Raw genomic sequence first — 24,520 nt, forward strand, 5'->3', positions numbered from 1 at the left:
CCTCGGGAGACCTGAATGAGGGGAATGAGCCGTGTTGCCGTCTAGGGAATGTGCTTCCCAGGTGGGGGACTGGAGTGGGAGTCTCCCCGAGGAGGGCAGAGCTGAGCATTCAAGGAACAGCTGGAATCCTTGCACCCAAAATCAGGAGAGCAGGGGCAGGAGCGATGGACGGAGGCCCAGTTAGCAGGAGGTGGCCTTGGACTGTACCCCAGTGTGGAAGAGAGGCACTGGGTGCTTTGGGCAGGGATGGCCCCACAGTGCCAAGGGGAGCCGGGGCAGTTGAACAGCTCAACAGATTAAGGACCCCAGAGTTTGTGTGCAAGGCCCTCCCTCTATGTACGGAGTAAACTTCATCTTTTCTCTTTAGGAAGCTGGGGCACGTCCTTGATTAGCACAAGGTGGGGAGCTGCCGGAGGCTGGGAGACTGGGCTGGACCTTGTGGCCAGCTCATTCCTAAGGCCACCGTGTCCTCTCTCCTGGGAGCCTCACGCTGGTGGAGTGAAACAGAGCAGGCTTCCGTGAGCAGCCAATATCTGGGGCCAGGGGTTGAGATGGCATAGTGGCTGTGAGCCAAGAGGCTTTCTAAGTGACCTGGCATGTCACAGGAGCCACTTGTGTGTGTCAGTGTTTGGGAGGATCCAGGTGGAGCAGGTGAAGGTGCCCAATTCTTGGATCAGTCCTGGACCGTCATGTAATCAAGAGCCCACAGCAGTCGGCTAAGCGGAGACAAGGTTTGCTTCCCTAATGCTCACATCTGGGACTCTCTGGAGAAGGGTTTTGGTTTTAAAAATGTGTTTGGAAATGAACCCTAGATGGAAGATTAGAAATCTGGTCTGTCGGCTCCAGGATAGTACCTAAAGGGCTGCATTTTTCGTGGACCTACTGTGTTTCCGGAAACCAAGAGACAAAGAAGGAAGTCACGTGGCTGACCGGAGGCAGAGCTGAGACTCCAAATGCATGTTCTTCCCCCTGCACAGAGGAGCCCCCCTTCATGTGTCACGGTCAAGTTCTGAGACCTCTCAGGACTGTTTACTTATCCCAGAAGGAAAGAGTTAGACAAGACAGTCCTTCAGGCCCTTCCAGCTCTAAAGGCCAAGCTTCTTAACCTGACTCCTCGAGGGAGGGAACTCTGTGACCACAGTCCTCATGTGAGATCCCCACCTCTGTGTTTCCTGTCCAGATATGCACTGGCTAAACATCACAGTAGCTTGCGTCGGCCGAATGGGAATCACCATCGTGTTCCAAATCGTGTGCCTGGTGAACGCCGAGCTGTATCCCACGTTCATCAGGTGGGCGCACAAAGCGGGGTGGGGTGGGGGGGGGGCGGAGGTCGGGTAGCCCCTGAAATAGCTGTGCACCAGCCAGGCTCAATGAGGACCGACACTTCTAAGACAATTCCTCAAGGCTCCCCCGTTTGGACATTGAGGCAGGGGTTGGGCATCAAAGAGCGCGTCAACACCCGATTGTAGGAGAGAACGTGAGATGGAAAGGTTGGAGGAGACTGTGCAGAGGGCAGGCATGAGAGAAAAGGCATCTGCATAGAGACGGGAGAGAGTGGGAGACTGAGTTTCAGCCCAGCCCATGGCTAGTGGCGCGAACTCCCGTAGCTCCATCCGTGCCTGTAGACACACGTTGCGTAGACAGAGTTCCGACTGGCCCAGTGACACAGGAAGCATTTCTAGAGCTGTGCCATTTCGCCCCCAATGTCATTATTTCCACTCTACAGATGAGGAAGTTGAGGTTCAGAGAGGGACACAGAACTCGCAAGAGGCACACAGCTGGAAAGTGGCAGGGCGTCTGCCCTGATGCCACCAGAAGCCCGTGCCTTTCCCGTGATGACACAATGCTTGTCCGTAAACGTAGCAACAGGCCTGGAGGACTTATCGTTCCAAGTCAGGTTCAGACCAGAGTTCACTCTAACACGCAGTTTGCTGAATTTTCATTATATGTGTGTTCATTTCCCTGCCGCGACGATCAGTATGGAGACGTCTCCATCATCTCCAAATGCTTCCTTGTGTCCCTTCCCCACCTCCAGCCCCTGGCAACCACTCATCTGATTTCTGTCCCTTTGGTTCTACCTTTTCCAGAATGTCATGTAAATGAAGTCACAAGGCAGGCAGACTCGGTGTTTGTCTCCTTTCACTTAGCAGGACGGGGGACATCACGTAGTTGCCCGCCTGCGCCCGTGCTCTGCCCCTTCTGAGTGCGCGCTGAGTGCTTTTCTGGCGTGTGAATGATGTGCCACGATTTGTTTATCCATTTCCCAGTGTATTGGCATTGACTGTCTCCAGGTTGGAGTGAGTACAGTGTAGCTGCTCATAAACATTCAGGTACGGGTCTTGGAGTGGATACATGTTGTCGTATCTCGTGGCCACAAACTTAGGAGTGGCTCATATGGTAAGTGTGTGTTTAAATTTATAAGAAACTGTCAGAACGTTTGCCAAAGAGGCTGTGCCATTTTGTGTTCCGCCAACCACGTGAGACATCCTATCGTTCCACATCCTCATCAGCACTTGGTATTGTGACTTGTTTTTTCTTTATTCTTTCTTTCTTTCTTTTTTTTTTTATTTTTCGAAGTCATTCTGAGAAGTAGTGGTATTATTGTGACTTTAAATTACATTTTCCTAATTACTAACAATGTTGAGCATCTTTGTATGGACTTACTGCCATCTGTGTTTTAGGAGGCTTAGTTTTAAATGAAGATTATTTTTAGGGTAAAAGAAACTAACCACTCTACTTCGAGGTTGAATTCGGACCCTCGTTAGAATTTGGTCTATTTCCTCAAACTGTCTCTTCGGTCTGTGTAACTCTTTCTCGTGTGCTATTCCTCATGCCATCATGCCAGTAGTTTCTAAGAAATATTCCAGCTCCCCGATCGCTCAGCTGCACAGCAATGAGCCCGTCAGTCAGCCAGAAGGGGCAACAGTGGCCCTGATTTACTGTCCTCTTCCCCACCTGCCCTTCATTAAAAGGCTCTGTCTCACACTCTCATCTATAAAAGGTTGCTTGGACTGAGTACAAAGGGATGAAGGCACATTAAAGAGAAAATCTTCCACATTTGGCAGTCCTGAGCCCGGAGTCTAAAATAGCCGGGCCAAACAATTCCATTGTCATGGCCACCGGACCCAGGGGACTGGCTGAAAATGTTAACTGTCAAAGGGCCTGAGTCCCTGCTCCTACGGGGAAGAAGGCCAAGCAACCCATCTCAAGGAGCCATTTGTGCAGAGAGCCTGTTGATAAGGATTCTCAATAACTAGAAACGGGGGCCAGAAGTTCAGAAATAACTTTAGGGGCGCCCGGGTGGCTCAGTCGGTTAAGCATCTGACTCTTGGTTTCGGCTCAGGTCGTGATCTCGCGGTTTGTGATTTCAAGCCCCACGTTGGCTCTGAGCAGAGAGCGCGGAGCCTGCTTGGGATCCTCTCTCGCCCCTCTCTCTCTGTCCTTCCCCTGCTCACACACACACACACACACACACACACACTCTCAAAATAAATAAATAAACTTTGTTAAAAAAAAACTTTAAATGTGATCCATACACACACAAGAATAAGAGTCATGAAAGTTCTGATATTTTCAATTGATAGAATCCAATCGAAACTGTTTTTTTTTTTTAAAACGGGTTATTCCAGTTACTTTATTACTTTACAAGAGCTCCAAATTTAGAAATTACTATTGAAGCCATCTTGACCCTGCTTCTTACTCACAGGAGGCTTTAGAAATGAACAGCCACCTTCTGACTGCAGCACATATTGTCAAGAACATTCTTTTGGCTTCAGTGGGCTCTGCCTTGTGTTGGAAATCGTCTCTCCTTTTTGTCTCCCCACTACGGCATGGGCCACCTGAAAACGGGAACAACATACCGTACTTCTCTGTGCCTGTAATAGAGCTGTCCTGAGCGGTCCCCAAGGGCCCGTAGAATGGCCGAGTGCAGAAAACACCACACCATGTGACTTTCCCATAAGGAACTTAGCTCCCTCTCCCTACTGCTTCTAGCTTCTGTGTGCTTATTACATTTTTTTACTTCTCTAAAACGTAACTGCTTAAAATAACGGCGTCTTTTCTTTCTTCTCTTGGAAATGGCACTGCAGCTATTCGAAAAATGAGAATAAACAAAGCTGCAAATGTCAACTTTAAAACTAGGATGACCCTGGGGGCGATGGGGTGGCTCAGCCGGTTGAGCGTCCAACTTCGGCTCAGGTCATGATCTCGAGGTTCGTGAGTTTGAGCCCCGAGTCAGGCCCTGTGCTCAGAGCTCAGAGCCTGGAGCCTGCTTCGGATTCTGTGTCTCCCTCTCTCTCTGCCCCTTCCCCTGCTCATGCTCTCTCTCTTTCTCTCTCAAAAATAAATAAACATAAACAAACAAACCTAGGATGACCCTGAAAGACAAGCGTGAGAAGAAGGGCTGCTGAATGCAGTGAGGTTTCAGAGGGTCTGGAAGATTCCAGGGATGCACATGGTGACAGTAACCCTTGGACAAGGCCAACAGTTTTCCAAAGCAGGAAGCATACCGGGGAGGGTACAACCCACAGTCCCTTGTTTGCAGTAACAGGATGGCTTCAGGGGCTGGACCCATAAGCTCCATCCCCCCGACCTTGTGAGGCTGAAGGTGGTGCAGGGAGAGCGAGGCCACGAGAGAACGTTCAGGGACCTTGGAGATGGCGGTGTGCGCGAGGCAGGGTGGAGGAGAAAGACCCAACACGGTGAGCAATTCTGTCCTGTCGACTTCTGTCGATTGGGAGTGAGAGACGTTAAGCATCTGATCGCATTCGACCCAGGTCAAAAAGAGAATCTGTCCTGACCCGGCACGTGGCCTGGCTCCTCTCCACAAATTCTTCGACATGGCTGATACAGGAAGAGATCCCAGTAGTAAAGAAGGATAATAAAAAAGCAATCCACCCAGTTACACAAATAGACCATAGAGAAAAGGAGAAAGGGAACAAAGGGCAAAGGACAAATGAAGAATACTCACTAGCAAAATAGTGTCACAAAGCAGATGAAAACGGTGACCCAAAATACCACAACCAAATGCAAACTCTGCCTCAGTCATCTCTATCAAATGAAAGCCTAAAGCCAAGATAAAAGGTCTTGGGTCAGAATATGGACCAGATGATAGAAATGGAAACCCGTTTGAAAGCAGTGCAAAGGAGAACCGAGACAGTGAGGGAAAGGCAAGGTAGATCTGAGAATTGCAAAATAAAATGGAAATAAGCAAAGAGTTTAAAAGTCTTGGAGATCACACACACACGCATGCACACGCACACGTGCACGTACACACATCCCAGAAAAGATAACAGAAAGAGTGAAACAAACAAAACAAACCTCCAAGAAATTAAAAAAAAAAAAAAAAAACCTTCAAGGAAACTTCTAGAAATAAAAGAATGGTTGACTCTATGATTTGAAGTGGCACATGGTGTCACAGGAAAAACAGACTCAGAAGGAAGCAACAAGGAATATTCTATTAAGTTACTGGGCTGAAGGTTTGAGTCACAGATCTAGGGGGAGTATCTACTTGCTATCAGATTGATAATCGTTAAATGGGGGATTAAAGGGCATGTGGTTTTGAGTACAAACAGCAGAAAATGTCAGAAATCTGACCATAAAGAAATGCTAGAACTAACGGAGACAGGGACAGGAAAGGAGAGGGAATGTCAGATGTGCTGTGATAAGCTGATTTCCTTTGTGGACTTTCTCCAGCTGGGGGAAAAATGTATTATTCAAAGCTGATAAATTGCATAGTGTTTTAGGTATATTTTTTTTTAAATTTTTTTTTCAACATTTTTTTAAATTTATTTTTGGGACAGAGAGAGACAGAGTACGAACGGGGGAGGGGCAGAGAGAGAGGGAGACACAGAATCGGAAACAGGCTCCAGGCTCTGAGCCATCAGCCCAGAGCCCGATGCGGGGCTCGAACTCACGGACCGCGAGATCGTGACCTGGCTGAAGTCGGACGCTTAACCGACTGTGCCACCCAGGCGCCCCTTAGGTATATTTTAAGATGTAAGGAGAAACACGAAAACAATGATACTATTAACTAAAGTCAGTGCAGGCAGGGATGGTTTGAGGAGGAAGTGGAAATACACGAATTTTATAATTGTTTATAATAGGAAGTGAATGAATACTGTCTAAAGAAATAGAGTATTACATATATTAAATAAAATTATAAAGGTAACATTTGGAATAAAAATACAAACCTTCCAGGGCACCTGGCTAGCTCAGTGGGAAGAGTATGGGATTCTTGATCTGGGGGCCGTGAGTTCAAGTCCCACACTGAGTGCAGAGATTACTAAAAAAAAATAAAAAAAATACAAACCTTCCAACTTATCAGAAAAAAATACTGATAACTAACACGTATTGAAAATAAGACACTTGGGGCGCCTGGGTGGCGCAGTCGGTTAAGCGTCCGACTTCAGCCAGGTCACGATCTCGCGGTCCGTGAGTTCGAGCCCCGCGTCGGGCTCTGGGCTGATGGCTCAGAGCCTGGAGCCTGTTTCCGATTCTGTGTCTCCCTCTCTCTCTGCCCCTGCCCCGTTCATGCTCTGTCTCTCTCTGTCCCAAAAAAATAAATAAATGTCGAAAAAAAATAAATAAATAAGAAAATAAGACACTAGAAGTAGTAAAAACCATGACATAAAAGCTAATGACAGAATTAAGACCAAGCGTTTCTGACATTTAAATAAACACAAAGAGACTCAAGTCCTCTATTTAAAAAAAGAGATTCCTTGAGTTGATTACAAAACAAAACTGAACAATTTGCTCATAGTTGAAGCACAACTTCTTGGAAAGGTTGAAAAGAAAAGAATTCATGAAAACATATCAGTAAATGCAGACAAAAATATAGCAAGAGCCATAATCTTATCAGACAAAATTGAATGTATGCCAAAAATGTATTTAATAAGATAAGGAAGTCCCTAAACAATGATAAAGAGGAAATCCACAATGGTCTCACAGGGAGATTTTACAAAACATGTAATTAATAGAAAACTCCAACGATACTCAAACTATTCTAGACGATAGAAAAAGGAGAAAGATTTTTTAAAAATTTTAATAAAGCTAGCATAATACTGGTATCAAAGAACAACAAAGATAAAGAAAACAAGGACACTATAGGTAAATATTATTTGTAGAATTTTGATTAAAGCCCTAAACCATATATTATCAAACAGAATAGTGGAAACATTAATAATATATCATGTCTAAGATGAGCTACTCAGGAACACAAAGTCCAGTATTAGAAAATCTAATAGTATAAATCATGCTAATAAATTGAAAGAGTTTTATAGAGCTAATAAATTAAAGCTGACAAATTAAAACTGTTCTGTATTATTTCCATTGGCAGTGAAAGGCATTTAATAAATTCAACATCTACTCTTGCTATTATAATCTTTCCATAAAACATGGATAGATCATTTTTACATATAATTCCCTCAATATACTTTTTACAGCTAAGAAGAAATATCCTGTTGAAAACTGATCAAATAAATCATAAATATGTTTAAAGGTATAGTGGCAAACACTGAGAGATGATATAACCAACCAAGATGCAAATAGGTATCACAGAAGAAGCTTAAAGGTCATATCCTAGAGGATAAAACGTTTCCCAGTTTATTGTTCCTAGCTTAACCATGTTTTTAAAACAAAGTTCAAGACTATTTATAGGAATACAAAAATACCCAGCACTGAACAAGCAAGATTTATCAACAGTCAAAAGAAGTATGAATGTTCTAAACACCCCAATTAAAAGTCAAAGATCATCAGATTGGACAAAAAAAGTGATACCCAACTGTATACTGGCTACAAGAAACTCACTTTAAATATAGGGGCAGAGATAGTTTAAGAGTAGAATGATGATGGGGCGCCTGGGTGGCTCAGTCGGTTCAGCATCTGACTTGGGGTCAGGTCATGATCTCATGATCTATGGGTTTGAGCCCTGCACTGGGCTGTCTGCTGTCAGCACGGTGCCTGTTTTGATTCTCTGTTCCTCTCTCTCTTTCTGCCGCTCGCACGCGGTCTCTCTCTCAAAACAAATACATAAACTTAAAAAAAAAAAGTAAAAGGATGGAAAAAGATATTCCATACAAACACTAGTCAAAAGTGGCCGTATTCATGTAAGACAGAGTAGATGTCAGAGCAAAGACTATCACCAGGGATGAAGAGAATCCTTTCAGGTAGGATCATTTCTCTGATTCTCTTCTAGGCTTCTTCATCCTCCCATCCTTAATACCTTCTCTCTGCCCTTCCCTATGTCTTCATGGAAAGAAGAAAGAAAAGAAAAAGAAAAGAAAAGAAAAGAAAAGAAAAGAAAAGAAAAGAAAAGAAAAGAAAAGAAAAAGAGAGAGAGAGAGAGGGAGGGAAGGAAGGAAGGAAGGAAGGAAGGAAGGAAGGAAGGAAGGAAGAGCTCAGCTTGCACCAACCAGTTCTCCAACTTTCCAGATACCCCCTGGGTATCCTGTTCCATTCTGATGGTAACCTCATGGAGTTAGTGCAGATCCCACGGGATAAGGGCTCAGTCCCACAAGACTGGCCCCACCTCAGGTGCCAGGCACGAGCCCCAGGTTGTCACCTGGACTTCTGACTCACTGGGTCTAAATCAGGACTCCCATATCCCCTTCCTCAAGTTCAATAATTTGCTCTATCTCACGGAACTCAGAGAAACATTTATTTGCAGTTACCGGTTGATGATAAATGACATAATAAAGGATATAAATGAACAGCCACATGAAGAGGTACCTAGGGTGAGGCCTGGAAGGGTCCCAAGCACGGGAGCTTTTGTCCCCGTGGAGTTGGGGTGGGCCACCGTTGCAGTGCATGGATATGTTCACCAACCTGGAAGCTGTGAACCCCACAGGTCAGGGTTTCCATGGAGGCTCTGTCATGTAGCATGATTGAAAATCATTGGCCATTGGTGATTAACTCTCTGCCAGCCTCTCTCCCCTCCCTGTGCTTGCTCTAGGATAAGGTTAACCTTTGGAAAGTTGGATCACAGAAGTAGCATCTTTTTTGTTCTCTATTTTGTCAGGAACCTTGGAGTGATGGTGTGCTCCTCCCTGTGTGATCTGGGCGGGATCATCACCCCCTTCCTGGTCTTCAGGCTGATGGAGGTTTGGCGAGGCTCGCCCCTCATTTTGTTTGGTAAGACTTCCTGGGATGTTTATTATTCCTTCTTCCCCGCCCAGCACGATTACTCAACAACTATTTGATGAGCGGATGATGTCCTCCAGTGAGTTTACAGATGACAAGGATGGCGCCTTCCCTGTCGCTGTCTCCTGGCTCGCTCTGTCTTGCTGCATGGGAAGATAGGAGGCCATTCCTGGAAGGCAGGCCAGAGGTTTTCATTCTATGGCTTCGGAGTCCAATAATTGTCTTATAGGACAGAATTTGAGAGGCCTCTGTTGACATAGCCTCCTCCTTTCTTACGAATTTGACTCCCAATTTTTGTGCATTTAACATGTAATTGCTGGAGGCTTAAAGATGCTGAATTATCACTCTGCTGCTTCACAGCGGAAATAGAGACAAATGGGAATCGAAGTTTAGTATCAGCTGTGATAGTGATGAAGTTGGATTAGAGAAGGAGGAGGGGACTCTAATTTCTCTCCCCAAACTGAGACCTCGGGACCTCTGAGACCCTGCTAACCCACTTGGTGGAAGGCAGAACGGCCATCTACGTGCAGAGAGGTGCTGTGCCGGGGCCCGGGCATAGCACGAGGGTGAGGGCGGGGGACAGGAAGGGAGAAATTAGGAGAGGGGAGGAGGGATGGGGAAGGAGAAACGAGAGAGGCCCACGCTGCCCACAAATATATTATCTATGCTTCATATCAAATATGTAGTAATATAATATTAATACATAGTAACTATAGGATATATTATAGCTTATATATGGTAACTATTGTATATATTCTATATAAAACAATACATTATAATGCAATTATCTATGTGTATAGTTTTATATATAACTATAATATATAGAATATACATTATATATAATCAATCTGCTAACACTTAAACATCAGTTACTGTCCAAGTTATTCTTATGTAGAAGTAAAACGAAGGCACTATTCCCATTTTTTTAAATGTTTATTTATTTTGAGAGGGTGGGAGGGGGAGAGAGAGAGGGAGAGAGGGAATTTCAAGTAGGGTCCATGCTGTCAGTGCAGAGTCCAACTCAGGGCTGGAACTCGTGGACCATGAGATCATGACCTGAGCCAAAACCAAGAGTCAGACACTTAACGGACTGAGCCACCCAGGCACCCCACTGTTCCCCTTTCTCACTCTGACGTTTCCCCAGTGATCCTATTGCTTTAACTTTTCTTTCCTAGATGTCCCCGACTTCTAAACACCCAGTGTGTCTCACAGGTGCATTATCTAGCCATCCCTTTAGCTAGCGGTCGGCATCCCTACATGATGCTGGCTGTGCTCTAACGGCTCCGTGTGAACTCTGTTTCGTTTGAAGCGATATTGGGCCTGGTTGCCGGGGGGGTGACGCTGCTTCTTCCTGAGACCAAAGGGGTCACTTTGCCAGAGACCATCGAGGATGCAGAGAACCTTGGGAGGTGAGCCTGTGGTGCTTGGGGACTCGGGGTTCACGTGAGTGACACCTGCCTCCTGGTATCTCCATTTCCTCTATCTTAGTGGTTTAGGAGAGCTTCACAGATATCTGTGCATCTTTTTATTTATTTATTTATTTATTTATTTATTTATTTATTTATTTATTTTAACCAGAGCTGCTGTAGAGAGAAACACGACACAAATAGCCACTGGCTTTGGGTGAGGAAAGATTGGAGAGCACGAATATGTGGTTTTGGTTGGCCGTTAGCTGTTCCGAACTGTGGGACTGAGAACGTGTGTCTGAGATGCTGACTGAACAAGGGCCGAGTCCCTAGCTCACCAGGAGCTAACTGCCCTGAGTTGGGAGCTATTTTTAAATCAGTCTTCTGTCCTTTTAGCAATTGTTGGTTCTGATTATTTTTTTTTTTTTAAAATTATGTTTATTTATTTTGAGAGATAGAGTGAGAGCAGGGGAGGGGCAGAGAGAGAGAGGGAGAATCTCAAGCAGGCTCTGCGCTGTGAGCACAGAGCCTGATGCGGGGCTTGAACTCAAGAAACTGTGAGATCATGACCTGAGCCAAAATCAAGAGTTGGACACTCAGCTGAGCCACCAAGGCGCCCCTGTTGATTCCGACTCTTTAATGACTTTCTTTACAAAGGAAGAGGGACTTAAAACTTTCATTCTTGTGACAGGGACGAGGACTTTAATGGAGTCTCAGATTCTTCCCTTACAGCAATAAAAAAGGAAAGGAATAAGCAATGCTTGAGGAGGTAGCCTCTCGGGTCCCCCTCCAGGCTCGCTCTATGGATTCCATAGGAAAGAGCATGAGTCCCTGTGACATAGAGAGAATGATCTAGGGAGTCAAAGAGATCTGGGCTCAAATCCAGTCATCTACTCGGCCACATGACTTTGGGGATGTCGTTGAACCTTATAGGAAGTTTACCTCCTTGCCTGACAAAGAGCCACACTAATACTCACCTTGGAGGATTGCTGGGAACATTCAATGAGATAAGGTGGGGGGACAGTGACTGATCATGTGCCTTACACATAGTAGGTGTTCGATAAACCTTAGATTTTCTCCATTCTTCTTGCATATTGTGTAAACTCCTCAGTGATTCTCAAAACTTAATATGCAGAAGGATCACAAAAGAAGAAGCTTACTGAAATGCAGATTCCCGAACCTTCTAGGTTTGTTGATTTAGTAAATGAAGGGTGGGACCCAGGAATCTGTGCTGTTAATAAGCTCTGCCAATGAAGCTCATAAGTGCTTCATAAACCTCACTTTGACAAATTCTGGATGTCTCCGTACTGATAAGGGACAAAACCTTTTTTTTAAAGCGTATTTATTTTGAGAGAGATTGAGAGAGAGCACGAGTGGTGGGGAGTAGGGGCAGAAAAAGAAGGAGAGAGAGAATCCCAAGCACATTCCTTGTGGTCAGCTTAGAGCCCGACTTGGGTTCAGTCTCATGACCGTGAGATCATGACCTGAGCTGAAATTAAAGGTCGGACATTTAACCGACTGCACCAGCCAGGTGCCCTGGGACACTCTATTTTAACTGTAAATGCATTTTCTAGTAGATGACAATATGCCTTTTTGGGTCCCAAATAGGTAGCTAATATTGATTATCAGATTAAAAAAAATTTTTTTTTAATGTTTTCATTTATTTTTGAAGGAGACAGAGACAGAGCATGAGCCGGGGAGGAGCAGAGAGAGAGGGAGACATAGAACCTGAAGCAGGCCAGGCTCTGAGCTGTCAGCACAGAGCCCGATGCAGGGCTCGAACTCACGAAACTATGAGATCATGACCTGAGCCGAAGTCGAACACTTAACCGACTGAGCCACCCAGGCGCCCCTGATTATCAGATTTTAAACTATGTCATTACAATTCATTGATAAGCACCGGGTCATCTCTTGAGATATCCCTTTGCTGGTCCTTTTTGTGTTCCTTGCTACCCTCCTTTTCTCCTTTTGTTTTGAGACATATTCCTGTGGACAATTTTGCAATAGTTTCTTTTCTCTTCTCTCTCTCTTTTGCAATAGTTTCTTAGTCAAAACATTGTTTATTTTAATGCTCATTTTTGTTTTTGGTGGCTACAGGATAGCAAAGCCCAAAGAAAACACGATTTACCTTCAGATCCAAACAACAGAACGTGCGGGCACGTGAGAGAGATGCTTCGCTGAGATCGAAGATGGGGTTTGCACCTGAAGAAACGCTTAGAAACCCTTACTTTTCTGTGCTCTTCCTCACTTACCTGCCCCTAAACCAATATTCTGAACAATACCAAATGTACCTCGTTTTACTTTATTTTCTTTCTTTTAAAAAATCTCCCAAAGCCCTGGCCTCTTTTATCTACTTTCCTAGCAGGAGCTGTTGGTGGCTACCAGTTACTTAATTATCTAAAGTATTTCGAAGATCCAATCGAGTTTAAATATGGCTATAAAAGAGGTCTCTGTAACTGGTTTCCTAGAATCTGTGTTGTTTCATTCCCTCCGAGAGAAAATGTCTTTGTATTGGGAGTATTTATCTTGGCAAAAATATTTCAAGGTGTAGCTTTCTTGAAGGGCACTTGGTTTTCAAACATGGCGACTCTCCCGGCAGACCACACCCCAATCACGTTTACATACGACTCATGGAATAAAGCATGATCCTCATCCGCAGGCCAGAAGTACTGTAACTTTTTTAGGAAGCGGTTTCTGCCACCTTTGCTCGAGGAATGTTGTATTGAGTTTCACTCTTGGTTTTTATTCTTGTTGGTGATTCTAGGAGGTAGACTCCTATGCCAGCTATAAACTATTGTAGTAAATATATCAAAGAGTTCAGTTTACCACCAGTTATGTAGTAACTGGTTTAAGTTCTGGTGGAAGAGGTGATTTCGTTCCTAAAGTACACAGAAACCTTTGTTTTAAAATTTCTTTCCCTGTGAAAGAAACCAAAGACAACGAAATACCCTTGCTTTGGAGCACCTTGGGGAAAAAATATTTCTAATGTGAATCGGAAGCCTGGGGAAAGGCATGGGGCTGTGTTGTCAGCACTTCTGGCCTGCTCGGCTAAGTGATGGTCTCAGGGACGTGAGGCCATGGGTTTGGGCCTGAGCAGTCTTGGATCTTCCTTTGAGAATGGATATTGGCAACTTGGAACAAGCAAACAAAAGAATGTTCTTGTCCGCCAAATTCTATTTTAAAGAATTTAAAAGTTGGGGGTAGGTGCCTGGGTGGCTCAGCCAGTTGAGCATCTGACTTTGGCTCAAGTCATGACCTCATGGTTCATGGGTTTGAGCCCCGTGTCGGGCTCTGTGCTGACAGTTCAGGGCCTGGAACCCACTTCACACGGGGGGTAGGGGGTGGTGACAGCAGGGCAGGAAGCACTCCCTTTCAGCCTTGTGCCTAGAACACGGTGTGTTCTTAGAGAGGCAGCATGAGGTCACGGGAAGAGCCTGGACTCTGCTCTGACCCGGAAGTAGTTCCCATATCTCCATCTATTGATTTTATGGCTCCTTAACCATCCGAGCATCCGTGACCTCCTGGCACCCACCTCTAGGTGGGTTCTGGGGACACAGAAAGCTGCAGATCACCCAGGAATGTCACACCAGCCTCCATGCCACGTGGTCCCCACATCTGTAGTGCACGTGCGTGTCAACTGTCTCCACTCCACCAGCTCACTCCCTGCATCTGCTTGTGAAGGGCAACGAGTCCTATTGTCTGTCCTACCTCTGCCTCCTCTGTGCAGCTAAAGGTTGAATGACTGATGTTTCAAGATGTCACTGGAGCAAATCAGAGACCTATTAGGCTTACTAAACAAAGACACTTTTCAAAGGCCATTTCGAGACACATTCGTAGATAGGAACTCCCTCAGTCACGGTGACATCTTAAAGCCGATATTATCATCTCCATTTCAAAGCTTCGAGAAAGCTAAATTCAGAGACGGTAAGTGGCTCGTGCTGCCGAAGCAAGGAACTGGGCCTTGTATTTAGCTCTTCTGGACCAGATCGCAGGAGAGATTACGAGCCTCCATTCTAAACATAAAAAATGAAGAAGAGGGGGGACTATTCTGAGAGGCGTGGTCTCTTACGAATGAGTTTCTTGGTCTTAGAGACTTCCATTCCTGGCTTTTCTGATTATCCATTTGTCCCCTGCCACAGGCCTATGGGTTGAATGGAAGGACAGAGGGAAGTCCTGAATGTGCTCTGGGCAGTGGTCTTAAGATCCCGTTCCCAGGGCCGTGACACATCTTCACAGTCCCCGCTCGCTCACTGACTTCTTCAGCCTTGTGGGTGGCATTAACCTTGTTCTGGGTTCCTGTCCGAGTGAAGTGTGTTACCTTTTTCCCCCACTTGTGAGAAAGATGTGCACATTTAAACTGCATGCGTGTCACGGTTGGTTTTTGGAGCTGTTGGGTCGGACTAATCCCAAACCTCTCCCTGCAGCACCTGCTGCTTTCTTGGGCAAATCTGATTTGGGGGTGAAAGAACTATGAAAATCTGGTTGCTTGGGAGTTCGGAGAAACAAGACTATTAAAAACTATAGTTTGGATTTATCCAGAACTTGCTCCGTACCAGGTACCATCCCAAGCATTTTTAAAATTTTTATTTGAGAGAGAGAGAGCAAGTGCATGAGTAGGGGAGGGGCAGAGAGAGAGAGAATCCTAAACAGGCTCCATGCTGTCAGCACAGAGCGCAGTGCGGGTCTTGAACACACAAACCATGAGATTATGAGCTGAGCCAAGATCAAGAGTCAGATGCTTAAACGACTGAGCCACCCGGGGGGCCTCCCATCCCAAGCATTTTATATTATCTCATGAAACCCTCACAGCACCTCCATGACACTGGGTAATATTCCCTAAGTGCAGAGAAGGGGAAATGGAGACAAAGAGAGGTTAACCAGCATGTCCAAGGTCAGTAGGTAGTAAGCGGAGGACCTCAGGTCTCTCCCCCAAATCCACATTTAAAAAAACTTTTTTTAATGTTTATTTTTGAGAGAGAGAGAGAGAGAGAGTGCAAGCAGGGGAGGGGCAGAGAGAGAGGGAGACACAGAATCTAAGGCAGGCTCCAGGCCCCGAGCTGTCAGCACAGAGCTGGATGCGGGGCTCGAACCCACAAACCGCGAGATCATGACCTGAGCCGAAGTCAGACGCTTAACCGCTTAACCGACTGAGCCACCCAGGCGCCCCTCCCAAATCCACATTTTTAACCAGATGCTGTACTTCCTCCTGAGGTCCAGGCAATAGTAGGCTCATTCATTATTTACAGAAAACCCAGAAACAGTAAAGCCATTCTTCTGTGGGGAAGACTGAGGCCTCTCCTGGTTGGTCTGAGCTGGAAGTTCTCAGGCACTGCTCTGGGGCCACCCCGAGAGGGGCACTGTCCTTAGAATGGCAACATTGGGCACCTCTCTGCAGCTGGGGAGCGGGTTCTCCGCAGTTCTCAGACTGCACCTTCCTGACTCCAGCCTCTTGATGTTTGAAGTTTAAAACCACCAAGAAACACACAAAATGAAAATCACGTCAAAACCCACCGCGTGACGGAATCCCATAGAGGGAGGGTCAGCTGGTCACCCCCCATCGGGTCTCGCCCCTGGGGGCGCGTCTCCATCCTTCCTCTGAACCCGGGGCCGCAGCGAATATGGGGCAGGCTGAGTTCTGGAGCACCGAGAACGTGCACGTCCCCCCGCTCTCCTTCCGAACCCCAACTCTGGCCGCCACGCGAACAGCAGCTGTTGTCCCACGCTGAGCGGTCACAGTAAAGCCAGAAAGAGGACGACGCACATCTTGGCACCGGGCGGCCCACTAGCGAGGGCGGAGATTCAGGACAGGAGAAAGGCCGTCTTCCACCTGCCGACGGGAAAGACACACGTGCCCTGGGCCGGGCAGGGACCACGAGAAAAGCCGAGGACTCAGGTGCCGGTCTTTGAGAACACGTCCTGGGCCCGGACCGCCCTCCTCTGCCCTGGCTCCCGAGGGGGTGAAGTCTGGGCGAAGTTGGCCTGTGAGTTACCGGAGTCTCCCACATATCAGGGGCTCGGATAAGACAAAAGTTTCTTTTTGTCTCATCTTCAAGAATTTCAAGGGCACCCTGCCCCAGAGCTGGGGGGGTGGCACAGGGCGGGGCCCGGGTGCCCCCCTCCCCCCCCCACGGCTGTGCTGGGCAGGACTTCCCTCCGCGGCCGGGACCCCCTGGTCGCATCCATCCCCACCGCACGCGCCCGCACCACGGGAGACGGGGCACAGATGAGAAGGACGATCTTCCTTTCTGGACGTGGCACTTTCTGGACGTGGCACGCAGCTCTGTGTCCCACCGGCCAGCACATCGAGAGAGAACGGGACACGGGGGGCTGTGGCCCTCACATAACACTGGGGTTCCATCACTGAGGCAGCGATGGGACTGGACATTGGAGGACAACCAGCTGTCCGTGCTGTAGCTGGCGGGCGGCCCGACCCTTCAACACGAAAATCTGAGGGTCTGGGAGGAGGGCCCTGCCCCACTGCCCCATTGGCCACAACGCCCGTAGGGCACTGTCCACACCACCGTGGCGTGGAGGGCTGGGTGTCGGTGGCCGACAAGGCGGCAGCCGCCCAGATTCCTCGTGCGGCCGTGTGAGGAGCCCCCGACGGCTTCCCGTTTGGTGAAAGGAGCGTGATGTGACTCACGCACGGCCATCGTGTCACGGGGCTGGGTGTGCACCGTCAGCTGGCCCCGCGAGGGGAGAGAGACCCTGGGAACGCCAGCAGGGACACAGGCTGACCAGTGACCGGCTCCCTCCACGTCACGACACGAAGGAGGCCTCCGGAGCCGAACGTGCCGCCCTCTAGGGAGGCTGGGCAAGGGGAAAGCTTAACTCCCCCGCCTTACCTGAATTCTCCGAGAGAAACCGGAAGGGGTCAAGTCTCCCTCGACTTGGCTAGATGGAGTTTTCCACTGCCTGCCGGAGTGGGGGCTGGGGAAGACTCAGTCACAGAAACACAAGGCCCCGCGTCTCGCACATTTACATTTTGCGGCCCCCGGGAACTCATGGGGACAGGCCATCCCCTTCGGTCGGCAACTCGCTTTATTGAGTTAACATTTCGTCCATTTCTGGGAACACGGATCTGACTTTTCGTTACTGGCTTCATGGTAATGAGTTGAGCCACGCACATTATTCAAGGAGCAAACACCATCTTGGGGCCTTCTGTCTCGTGTTTGTCACAATGTCGAGACCGTGCAGGACCCACTGCTGTGCCTCCAAGCATTTTGTGTAGAAGACGTATATTCTACTCGCCGAACCAAATCCTACTTGTCTTATGAATTTATTTCATTCTCTTTCTCTACACACACACACACACACACACACACACTACACATATATATAACATTTCACATTAGACACTACATTACATACAAAATCATCCCAAACGTGCATGACTGCATTTGAAATCTCTCAATAGGTACATTTCCCAAGCATAGGAGTTAAAAATTGTGCTCCATTTTAATTCAAGAACTCCCCTCTCCACTAGGGACTGTACTTAACCCTCAAATGCAAGAGAAAGCGTTCTTACCTTCCACCCTTTCGGAAGCTTGAGTGGAGGGGAATGGTCTGTGTCTCCAACGCTGCTGTCCCCCTGGGGAGTGACATAATTGATTCCAGGGACCGGATGGCCTTTTGTTTAGTTAATGTGCCCCACTAGGACCTTTCGGGAAGGCAGAGGTGGGAAGGGGACAAGGAAACAAAGAGCCAGTTGGCTGCCCCGATTTATGTAAAACTCGAAGCTTCTTTCTAGATGAAGATGGGGGGACAACGGGAGCTAGGAGGAGGATGTGGGAATAAGGCGCCCGTTTGGTCAGGTGAGCCCTCACAGGTCAGGTTCCCACGCCTGAGCCGCCATGTCCTTCAGTCGCCAAGAAAGAAGTGAGGACGTGGCAGCTGGCACAGCTCACCTGTGGCAATGGCGGGTGTGGTTGGGTGGGGTCTAGAACATCCTCTCAACGCACTGACAAAGTCCTTCACTGTGTGTCCTCCCCACACCTGAAAACAAAAGGGATCACAAGAGCCACGCGGCCCCAAAGAAATTTACTGCGTGTGTGGGTGGCTCGCTCTCACACAGACCCTGGCTGGTGACATCAGATGGAGTCTTTGCTGGCCCCAGGAGGGTCATGACGGGGTCTTTGAAGAGCCAGAGGGCAGCTGGGAAGAGAAGTTAGTAAGGCATGGTCCTGTCCCCCACCCTTCACGTCAGACTCTAGTTGTGTTTCTCGTCGTGAGGCCCGGAGGGAGGGTCGGGACTATTTAGAGGACCATGCTCGGTCACCCCGTTACCCTAGTTTTGAGAAAGCCTGTCAGCTTGCGCCTATGCCTCGGGCACCCTCCAATCATGATGAAAAGGTTACCTCTGCCTGGTCCAGATATCAGTCAGCTCTGTGTCTCCCCGTCTCCCAGCGCCGTGACTTCCTTCCCCGGCGCTGATGTCACTTCTTCTGATTCCGAACGCCGGTGCTCACAGACACCCTACCCTCTGTGACTTACCGTCCGGCTCAAAGCTGCAGCTTGGTTGGTTTCCATCTGCTCTGGTATCCCAGCCATTAATATCGTTAAGACAACGTGGATCAGTCTCCTTTAAACGGTTGGTAGTCGACCTGTGGAAAGTAAGGCTTTTGTGGTCTGATTTTCGCGTCACTTCCAATTCATATTTTCAGTCAAGTGTCTCGAAACTGCTCGTAATTTCGCTCCGTGGCCGAGGCTCCCTCTGGTACCGCTCTGCCTGCTGCAAGGGCCCGTGGAGCCGTGTCGTCCTGCTGCAGAAGTCCAGATTTTAGTCCCTCCCTTGTAATTTGCTGAAATAAGTTAATTTCGTTAAATTTAGTTTTCAAAATCCAGATTCTGCCAAGGGTTGCCACGCGAGGCTTAGGAACAAGAAAAATTCAAAATTCAAGAGAAGAAAGGACATTTTTTTTGGCCAAAGGCCCTCAGAGTGGCTAAGGTAAGTGTTAAAAAGACAGATGGCTGGGAGCGCCTGGGTGGCCCCATCAGTTTAAGCGTCTGGTTCTCGACTTCAGCTCAGGTCATGATCTCACGGCTGGTGGGTTTGAGCCTCGTGTCGGGCTCCCCAGCTGACAGTGCAGAGCCTACTTGGGATTCTCTTTCTCCCCCCGCCCCCCCAAATAAATATATAAGCTTAAAAAAGAAAACACGACTAAATACAGAGGATTCACAATGGCCAAACAGGGACAATTTTAACATCATGCGAACAGTAATTATGGTCGAATGGAACAGTTTGAGCCTATGAAGAGTCAGAAGTCCATAATCATAATCGAATGAAACAAATAATAGGAATTGTGCCAAGAAAAAGCACACGTGAGTTTCTAATAGAGTTGACAAGACCCTCTGTTAATTGCTGGAAACAGCTAATGGGAGTTTCCTGCTCGAGGTTAGATGAACACCAAGGTTAACAGTCCTAGAAAAGAGGCAGATGGAGACAAGAGATGAAACACGCTTAAAGTATCTAATGTCCATGGTTTGATCATTTTACGTTAAAACATGTTGGCCATGCAGAATTACGGGACCTGGAAAGCAAGGCCACATCTTTTAGGTGCCAGGCTGCAGACTAGAAGGTTAGGGATAGGAAACATTGACCTGCTTGGTGCACGCGGGGGACGACGACTTGTGTGGCGTGGAGGGCCAGCAGGGGGGCCGTGGGGCCCATGGGGTGCTGCCCCCACCGTGACCCACACTGGCGAGGAGCTGTGGCTCTGGGCCCGGCTGCCCGCCGTGCCGCCACATCGTGCCCTGGGCAGAAATCATCACAGAGCTGTTTATTGCCTTGAAACATTTTTCAGAATGATATTTCAAAATGATACACTTTCTTAATTTAAACTGAAGAATCAGAAATTAGGAGAGTTCCTTCCTACCTTATCTATTCCATGCTCCACAGTAATTATATGCAAACCTTCAAATGGCACGATGAACCCAGGCCAGAACCGTCAAAAATGGAGGGGTTTTTTGCAGGCGCAGGTGCTCCCCCCTTCCTCCTGCTGTTTCGGACAGGCTCTGGGGGGTGAGGATGGGTGATGGTCAGACAGCGAAGGGGCCAAGGCCCAGAGAGACCTGGAGAAGCCCTCCATGAAGGGACCACATGGCACGCCACTGAGGAAGAAGGCAAAACACTTGCCTTGATTGTTGAATTAGAAGGTCACAGTCAGATGTATGCACTTAACACAATATGAATTCTTTTTTTCTAATTTGAGGGAATCAAGTGATGATCATCTACTGATTACAGTGAGCCAGAAGCCTAGTGAAAAGATAAAAACCCTCTAACCGTTGGTTGCTGGTGGGGGAAAGGGCAAAAGAAGGTGAAATACTCACGAACTGAACTAAGGACACAGAAATATTGTCTGGGATTTGGGAGATAAAACTTACGATCCACCGTTATTTGCAATTGGGAACTTCCAGAATATTCTTCCGTGTTCAGTGTGGTTCCTATGGACCAGCTGCTCCTAACATGATTGTTGCTGTTCAGAGTTGGAGACATAGCCCACAGTGTCTAGCCGCTGGTATTCCAGGGCCCATACCAAAGGCTGCTTGCTCTCTTGAGACAAGGAAAATAGGTTTCCAGGAAAAATGAGACTATCCCACCCCAAAGACTCATATGAAACATACAAAGGGCCCTTGCAATCTTGCTCTATGCTGGCTTTGTTCTAAAGAACAGTTGTGCAATATCGGACCACTCCTATTCATGGGAAAAGGGTGGGTATTTTGAATATTTGATGCAAGAATCCTGGTTAATTTAGTTAAAGTAGCATATTTTCTGCCAGTGCCTCTGTGGGAGCCACTGGACAGAAAGATGCAGAGACCCTAATTGATGGCAAGTTACAGGAAAATGCCGTACTTGACAATGACAAAAAATCAACACCAAGGCAATACAGTGAATGAATTAATGACTAATGGATGGTGGCATCCTGATGGAGACACTAAAAAATACTCTTGTCCGGATATTGTTGTTGAATTATTACAGGATTCATCATCATTGTTGGGTTACACAACCAGACACCTCTCCCTCCCACCTCCTATACTTTTATCTTATCCTTGGGTAGAAGCCAAAATCAAGAGATACTCTGCCTCCATCCACCGATAGATCCATTAACCCTGCTCCCCACCATTAACTCATTTAGCGAGTATTAATTGACCATCTATTACGTGCCAGCACAGGCTTAGGTACTGGGGACTCAGAGAGGAAGATAGGCAAGATCTCTTGCTCTTACAGAGCTAACATTCTAGTTGGGGGAGACAGGCGAAAACCAAACAGATGATTAAAGTAATTTCAGTAGGATATACATTCACACAGGATGATGGGATACAAAAAGACTTGAATGGATCCTACCCTCAGGGCTAATTTAGTTTAAGTAATTGTGTACTAATATTTCCTTTCTTCTCAAATAGAGAATACAAATAAATTTATACATGGTTCCTGAATGAATGTATACTCCCCTTTTCCTATTGAGGAAGAATTAATAACATATGGAAATTCTTTTCTGGGATGCTTTTTTCTTAGAGGTCTTTCTGGCTTTTGGTTACAACATCAAAACCATTTAGGGAGAGGTGTGTGTCTTACTTTAAGGCTGTGTTCTTGATCAGTACGATTTATGGACGTTAAACCGCAGGGATGCTACGAGTGAATTTCTTTATCCAACTTCAATTTCTACCTTCTTAACTTTCAATTGTTGGAGGAGAATGGCCCTTGAAGTCCCAAATTTCAGCCCCAGGCACATTTTCCCATTTGTCTGCCTCTGATGAGAACAACCGCTCAGGGTCCATACCTGCTCAGAGTCTTGTGGTTTTGCAATCCCCACACGGAAGGCTGGGAGCAGTAGTCGTGAGTAGTAGTGAGTAGTACTGAGATATTGTTTGGGCATTGTGTTTAATCAGGAAAAGTGAGTGGGTGGAATCCTTTACCCAACCTCGGACTCTCGATGCCAGGACATCCCATTATGAGCAAAAGAATCAAAGAGAAATCTGGCCAGAGATGGGGGTACAAATCCAGTCTGCAGCAAGTCTCAAACTAGATGGCAAAGGAAAACTGCAGCGAGTCTAAACTATGCTAATACCTACTTGTCCGAATCCAAAAGCTTTGAGGTGTGACCCACACATTCTGTGCGTGTGTGTGTGTGTGTGTGTGTGCGTGTGTGTTCATGGGTGACTGTGATAATTACCCTTCCATGTAATAGCCCCTAGGCCTTGTACAGAAGCCTCATGATTCATCAAGAAACACGTTCCAGGAAAGTATCTCATCTACCAATTCTGGTGGGGGGTGGGGAGCGAATGTAGATTTCACCTGAGAAAAACGAATGAGTAGAGAAAGCAGAGTCAAACATTAAGAAGATTCGGGAATTCAAGACAAACTGACAAACTTGAGATATCCTAGCAAATATTTCCTTTTAGAAGAGCTTGCCCCCCACCACCAAAAAGGAGAAAACATAAGGAAAATCTCCAATTCATGTTCTCTCCAAGTTTGTAGAAGATGATGAGGTCATGGAAAGGGAAAACATTTGTTAATGGATATATTACTTGTAATATTGTCATTTATTTATTTATTTATTTATTTTAAAGCTTATTTTATTTATTTTGAAGAGACAGCAAGCACACGTGCAGGTGGGGGAGAGGCAGAGAGAGAGAGAGAATCCCAAGAAGGCTCTGAGCTGTCAGCACAGAGCCTGATGCGGGGCTTGAACTCACAGACCACGAGATCATGACCTGAGCCGAAATCAAGAGTCGGTTGGTTGACTGACTGAACCACCCAGGTGCCCCATTAGTGGATATATTACTTAGAGGAAGAACACATCTGGAGAAGCAACAGGGGCGTCAAAGAACAGGCTGGAATTGACAGGAAATCGCATTAGTGAGCCAGAGGAGGAGCTTGAGGAATTGTGCGAGAACACGGAGGAGAGGGCAACGTGGACGTGCTGAGCAAAAAGCCGCAAGACACGGAACGTAGACGCAGTGGGCGCACCGTGCATAGGAAAGGGTGCGGCAGATGACACTCGACTTCCTCTTGAGTCACCCCAGGCTTCAGGCTGCGTCCAAGTCCACAGGGCAGTGCGGAGCGCGGTGTCTGGGAACAGAACCGGAAAGTCGCAGCACTGGAGGAGGGAGTGAGGCCGGGGAGGAGCGGAGACGCTGAAGAAGTACCATTTCACCCATCGGCCCAGGCAGACCATGAAGACCCAAGATCTTGTAATCTAATCATGGCAACTTACCCCTGGCGCCTGGAGACAGCTGTGAGCGCTCATGGAGGCGGGAAAACCCAGTTTACATCAAGTACCTTCTGGTTGAATTATTTCAATGTGGAGAATAGAACCGTTTGACCTACGAGAAGCTGATAATAAATAGGTCAGCATTTGGACCTTCCGAACACAACAGCAGTTAAGAAACCGTAAAGGGAACGCATACAGATTTGTTCGTTGAGGTTTAAACAAAAGAATTCTCTATGGGAAAAAGACCCGATAAAACACTAAAAGGCCAATGACCCACAGGAAAACAATTTGAGGATTACGTGTCAAACAGTTAATATTCTTAATGCATCAAAGGCTCTTACCCATGAATAAGGGAAAGTGGAACATCCCAAAAGGGAAATGGGCAAAAGACAAAAGCAGTCCTTTGATAATAAAAAGAAAATTGCCAGTAAACAAGAAGCACGTTCAACCGCTCTCCTCACAGAAATGCCGATAAAACAGCCATGAGATGCTATCTTGTGCTGACTGGTTTTGCGAAGCTGTGCGTGTGGGCAGAACAGGTGTGTGTGTGGGGGGGGCTGTGGGGGGGGGTCTGGGTGTAACAAGGACACAGAAAATGACACTCTAGCAGTGGGTTGTGGAATTAATTTGTAACACATTCCGAAGGACCATTTGAAGTATATAGCAGAAGTCTTAAAAAAGGTGCCAGTTACAGAAAAAACTCGAACCTCCTCGCTGTGCCTGCTCTTAACCCCTTCTCTCTGCCATCTCGGAAGCTGACCG

General features: G+C 47.0%; 1 protein-coding gene and 1 long non-coding RNA gene across 3 annotated transcripts in view; one reads left to right on the plus strand and one right to left on the minus strand.

Moving 5' to 3' along the window:
* Nucleotides 1-13,202, plus strand: part of SLC22A1 (solute carrier family 22 member 1) — a 30,061-nt gene extending 16,859 nt beyond the window's left edge. Inside the window, exons 8-11 of one of the 2 annotated variants that reach the window (XM_003986693.6) lie at nt 1,181-1,289; nt 9,017-9,129; nt 10,448-10,547; nt 12,642-13,202. In XM_003986693.6, the coding sequence (XP_003986742.1) occupies nt 1,181-1,289; nt 9,017-9,129; nt 10,448-10,547; nt 12,642-12,708 (389 nt within the window). In that variant the 3' untranslated portion in view covers nt 12,709-13,202. The remainder of the gene's footprint in view (nt 1-1,180; nt 1,290-9,016; nt 9,130-10,447; nt 10,548-12,641) is intronic. The other variant, XM_006932128.5, reaches the window with a different exon arrangement.
* A 10,005-nt stretch (nt 13,203-23,207) lies between these two features.
* LOC123385729 lies at nt 23,208-24,520 on the minus strand. Its single transcript, XR_006598693.1, has 3 exons — nt 24,466-24,520; nt 23,762-23,880; nt 23,208-23,616 (listed from the first exon to the last, which is right to left on the minus strand). It is a non-coding gene; the product is annotated as an uncharacterized LOC123385729 (long non-coding RNA).

Source organism: Felis catus, chromosome B2 (genome assembly GCF_018350175.1).
Source record: "Felis catus isolate Fca126 chromosome B2, F.catus_Fca126_mat1.0, whole genome shotgun sequence".
In the NCBI taxonomy this organism is placed as follows: domain Eukaryota; kingdom Metazoa; phylum Chordata; class Mammalia; order Carnivora; family Felidae; genus Felis; species Felis catus.